This window comes from Pundamilia nyererei, unplaced genomic scaffold, assembly GCF_000239375.1.
Source record: "Pundamilia nyererei isolate P.nyererei 1_Seehausen unplaced genomic scaffold, PunNye1.0 scaffold00092, whole genome shotgun sequence".
NCBI lineage: Eukaryota > Metazoa > Chordata > Actinopteri > Cichliformes > Cichlidae > Pundamilia > Pundamilia nyererei.
In genome coordinates, this window is record NW_005187493.1 from 2,277,289 (window position 1) to 2,282,848 (window position 5,560).

Here is a 5,560-nt window from a genome sequence, read left to right on the forward strand (position 1 = left end):
CTCATGCACACAGGTACACACACTATCTTGGGCTGCCTCTAAAAATATCTTGTATTATCAGTACTGTGAGCTGTTCAGTAACATTGCCACTGTTATTTATGCATATGTTGGTTTTTGCTGTGGTTTCTCTGCTGTTTTCTTTTTCTTTTTTTCTCAATAGGTGCAGAAGCATTTCTCCTCTTTCAGCCTTTCAGTCATATTCTCTAATGAAATATGACTATCAAGTGGACCATAATAGTACCTTATATACACTTGTTACAACCAAGGTATACAAGGTATAACCAAGACCACAGAGGGTGCCACTCGTGTCTGCTAAAAACAGACAGCTGAGTCTACAATTCCCAAGGGATCAGCAAAATTAGACAGTAGAAGACTGGAAAGTGTTGCGTTGTCTGACATGTCTTCCTGCTGTAAAATTTGGGTAGTAGGGTCAGAATTTGTCTTCCTGCCAAGTATAATGCTGGTGTTCACATTAGACACTAGACAGCAGACAGGTCAGTAGTCACTGTAAAATCTAATTAGTTTGCAGAACTAAAAAAAAACTATGCAAACTCGTTGCCTTGAAAAAATTGAGTAAAGCTTACTTAAGACGGCTAATTTAGGGCAACTTATTGATTTTGAGTATGCATTGTGTACTCGGTGACCTTTAGCTTGCCAAATCAAAATATGCTAGCTTCAAAAGGAATTTAAATCCAATTGTCCACTATAAAATATTATTGTATTAAAGCAATTCAAAACTGCCTAATTTTTTGTTCCTTGTTTCATCATTTTGAACATTTTCAATATAAATGTTCAAAATCGTGTTGAAAATTTGTCGATCAAATATAACACTGCAGGGCAGGCTATAACACAGGCTACAACAATAACACTACAATATTTTATGTGTTTCTCAAAGGTTAAAAGCCCAAAGGCTAAACAGCAATTTTGTAGTTCTTTCCAGATTTTAAATTAAAATAAATCTGGTTGAGAAAATATGCACATAATATGGGCACAAAATATGCACTTATGCAATATAAGTTCTTTTTTTTGGGGGGGGGGCATGAACCCTCATGTGTACTTTTGGGGTAGGAAAATCAAACATTTATATGTCATCAGGCATCCCAAGAAAAATCCAAACCAGTGTTTGTTGCAGAAGTAGTTTTATTTGTAAGTGAACTTCATTTCAAGGCATCAATTTTTCCAGGCTTTAAATCAAGGTTGCACTCTCAGTTAGTGTTGCATTTGAGCATGTGATCTCCGCATGATGAGAGATACCAAAATGTGTGAGCTATTCTGGGTTATCTCACATAAACCCTGTGAAATACAGCATCTGGTCATTCAGGTGGAAAAATCAGAGAGGGTCCCATAATAATGCATAAATGTACTTCAGATTACTTTGATGGAAATGACATTATTTTTCAAGGCAAATTCCATATACAAAAACAGCTTATGACATATATGTTATGAGCTTTGATGTTTTTTATGTGTTAAAGCTCTGTGTGATAACCAAATGTAGTTTCCATTGAAGAGAAAAAAAACTGGAGATGTTTATCCTTAAAAAGATTGATACATATTTTTTTTAAATGTGATTCAAATATAACTTCAATCATATAAATACATAATTAATTAAGATAACACCTCAAAAAGCACACTGGTGTGTTTTGCATAAAAGGTGCAATTGTGATGAAGTGACATGACTTATGGGTCTGGGTAATGTGAGTGCTGCTTTCGGATTGTTCGAGTGAATTTGTAATTTATTATTTTCTTTTAACTGCACACACACTTGAACAACATAAAGGCTGTGTGCTCCTTTGTGGTATGCCTGGCATTCCTGATAGCACACAACTCACAACAATAACACAAAAGACTGCTTTCAAACAAGGTCTCACGGCTGGTGTGTCGGTGTATGCCGGCATGGACTGGTCCCAGCACCACACTCCATAAGGGAAGAAAACTTTAATAATCAATGCACAGCAGCTGTACTAACCAGCTCCACCTGGCACTGCTCTCTGAACTCCCTCAGCCACCTCTCTTTATGCAGCTGGGGAAAACTACAGCTCACTACCACACAGGCTCACTGGCTGACTTAGGTTGGGGAACCAGCCTGTTTTGTTGTTGCAGTTGCAAGCTTCAAATAACAGCAAAACTCACAAGGTGTGTAATGTGTAATGCACCAGTCGTAGTGACAGTGTGACTTGAGATAGTGAGCTCCAACTCATCACATGCTGACGCTTCTTTACACATCATTTTTCAACATGCGGGACAAATGTTTCAAAGAAATGTTGGCAAGCCAAGGCAATTTTTAAAAAAAATTAACCAAGCAGTTTTCTTGCTTTCTTCAGATACAAAAGTAATCACTGAGTGACAATAAAGTGGAAAGCATCAGCTCTTAATTTGTCATTTAAAACACCATCTCTCACTCTCATTTTTATTGAGCGTCATTTGCTAACAGGGTAATTTGTTCCAGTGTTGCAACAGTTGGTGTTTCAATCCAAAGGACACTTTTTTTTGGACTGACATGAATCTACAGAGCCGTGAAGCTAGATCCAGCATGAAGCCAGTGGCTGGACTCCTTCATGCAGTGGAGTCACTGCAGTTTGACATGGTCTCAACAGAGGGTGGTACTAGTTTTCATCCTGCATACTAGTACTGCAGAACATTGGTCATCAACCAGATTGGCAGGCATACATTTATGTTATCCATCCATCCATCCATCCATCAGGAACAATAGGTCAGGAGGAGACTGCGAGTGGTTAACCCCAGGAGAGCCTGAAGGCCTCCACTATCATTCCCGTCCCCCCAAAAACTGGTATAGACAGCCTCGATGACTACAGACCTATAAACCTCACGTCTACAGTCATGTAGTGCTTTGAGCGGATAGTATCAGTGTCAGCACATCAGAGACGATCTACCCTACCCCCTCGACCCCTACCAGTTTGCTTACAGAACAAATCAGTCCACGGAGGATGCCATCACCATCACCCTTCACACAGTGCTGAGCCTTCTCGAGAACAGGGAGAGCTATGTGGAGACAGTCTTTGTGGACTACAGCTCAGTGTTCAACACCATAATCCCAGACATCCTCACCAAAAAACTGGACCATCTTCATATTCCCCCTGTCATCTGCTCCTGGATCAAAGACTTCTTCACCAACCAGCCTCAATCAGGCCTACTCAGTCCCCACCTTGCCCCTCCCCTGATACTCAGTACCAGATCTACTGCACACTTATGAGTGCACACCAACCCACCCAACAAATGCTCTTTACATCACCGTGGTTTGGCTCATCTCTGATGGAGATGGGGCAGTGACAGGGCGGAGGTAGAACATGTCCCACTGGTGCTCAGAAAATAACCTGAAACTGAACATCCTTAAAACAAAAGAGCTCAGGAGGCACAGGAAGATCCACTCCCCAATTATTATAAATTGAAAATGGGTGGAATCTGTCTCCAACTTCAGATTTCTGGGCACCCACATGTCCACCGATCTCACCTAAACCCACAACACCAAGCCACAGCAGTGGCTGCACTTCCTCCGTGTCCTGAGAAAGAACAATCTGGACCAGAAGCTGCTGCTGGCCTTCTACACCTCCTCAGTGGAGAGTGTGCTCTCCTACTGCCTGGGTGTTTGGTACACAGGGCTCACAACTGAGAGCAGGTTGCACAGAGAGTAATTAACATGGGGGCACACCAAGTTGTTCACAAGCCAGCCAAGATAGAATTGCTCCAGTGACTTATGGGTGTGCCACAGAAAGCCATCCTAATCAGGTGCCCAAACCACCTCAACCACCACCATGCTGCAGCCCATCAGAATCAACACGAAGTGTGTGGAAAACGTGTCCAGCTTCAAGTTCCTGGGTGTGCATATAGACCTCCAATGAAGCTCAAACACCTCGGCAGTAGTGAAGAAGCTCCGACAGCGTCTCCATTTTCTGAAAATCTTCAGAAAAATGGACCTGAAGAGGGAGCTGCTGATCGTCTCGATTGAAAGTGTGCTGGTATACGGCATCTGTGTGTGGTTCTCCAGCTGCACCACGGCACACAAAAAGGCACTTCAGCGGGTCATTAATATGGGCCAAAAAATCATTGGCCATCCTCTTACCTCCCTGAAGCAGCTGTACAGCACTCGCTGTCTCAGGAAGGCACACAGCATCCTATGGGACTGTACACAACCAGGACACCGGGTGTTTAAGCTGCTGCCGTCTGGCAGGAGACTCAAGGAGAGCTTTTACAACAGGGCAATAGCCCTAATCAGTATTTTTTTTTTACATTTTTTAATATAATAATATTAATGTGCAATAAACATTCACTCGTTCTTTTATTTATTAAGCCATTCCTATTTTTTGCTCATACTTTTCTTGCACTTTTAAAAGAAATGAAAAGTTACTGTGTTTTTTTGTGTTTTCTTGCTTTTAGTTGCGCTTGGTGCTGACGTTGGACAGTTTCCAATTTTGTTGTACTATTGTACTAGGTATGAATGGGCAATGGCAATAAAGAGTTATCTTAACTGCCTAATTTCAATGTGGAGAAGCAATGGCTCTACTCTGCACCATTGTGAACGTGAAGCATTTAATCTCCTGGTTTAAATTTCTATAAGTCCCACTTTTTTAATGGCGTAGTTAGCATTCATGTGAATTGAATGCAGTTTTCCTCTCAAGTTCAGGACATGATGCTGAAGTTTCCTTCAAGCACCTTGAGAACTTCTCTATAAGAACAAAAATCCAGTGGAGGCCTGGAGCTCCAGCTGTGGGGAGGTGAGGGCACTTTAGTTTAGGGGGTGCCACAGTCCCCCCTGCCATATCCCCTTGGAGCTCAACCACCTCTAAAGGTGCTGTCAGTTCATTACCGACTGTGTCATCAGCTGCTGACATACATATGTGTGCTGCTACTAGTGGGTTCCCATCATCAGGTTAACAATGCTATTGTTTTCTCATTTTAAAAGCTGTGCCCTTCACTGTGGTTGGGTGTATTTAGCACTTGGGATTACCCAAACAACAATAACCACAGACTCTTCTTTAAAAACGTGATGCAATTGCTGCCATGTTGATGCCTGCTGGTGTGGTCAAAATGTATGTGTGGCCATCATGTTCCAACAAGTGACTACTTGAGAGAATTAAAGCTGAGTAACCTGTGCATAGGTGCTCTGTCACTTAACTCCACCTCCAATGGTCCCTGAACCAGTATGCCCTACCTCTCTGATGGTAGTTGGGCAAAAACCACACCCCACTTTGACATAAAGGAAAGGCCATAACAGTTAGTACACCCAGATATCAGGCTGCTGCTAAGCAAAGATGAAGCTCCTTGCTGTCCTTGTACTCTGTTTGACCCTGGGTTTCAGCAGTAAGTCATTTATTTTTTAACCCATCTTTGCATTTTTATTATGATCATATTACAGGCAGAACAAGGATGTCAGTGTGTTTATAACACCAGTCTGTCCGGTTTGTTTCCAGATACGCTGGACTCATGTCAGGGACGATGTGGTTATGGAACAGATAGCAATTACTCGTGCCAGTGCAACCCAGCGTGTGAGCGCTGGGTTATATATAGCGCTGGTTATATATATGTATATATATATATATATATA

General features: G+C 41.9%; 1 protein-coding gene across 1 annotated transcript in view; it reads left to right on the forward strand.

The window, feature by feature from the left end:
* Window positions 1-5,211: 5,211 nt before the first annotated feature.
* endou (endonuclease, polyU-specific) overlaps window positions 5,212-5,560 on the forward strand; it is a 2,831-nt gene continuing 2,482 nt past the window's right edge. Inside the window, exon 1 of the mRNA XM_005739630.1 lies at window positions 5,212-5,316. Coding sequence (XP_005739687.1) covers window positions 5,268-5,316 — 49 coding nt within the window. The 5' untranslated portion in view covers window positions 5,212-5,267. The remainder of the gene's footprint in view (window positions 5,317-5,560) is intronic.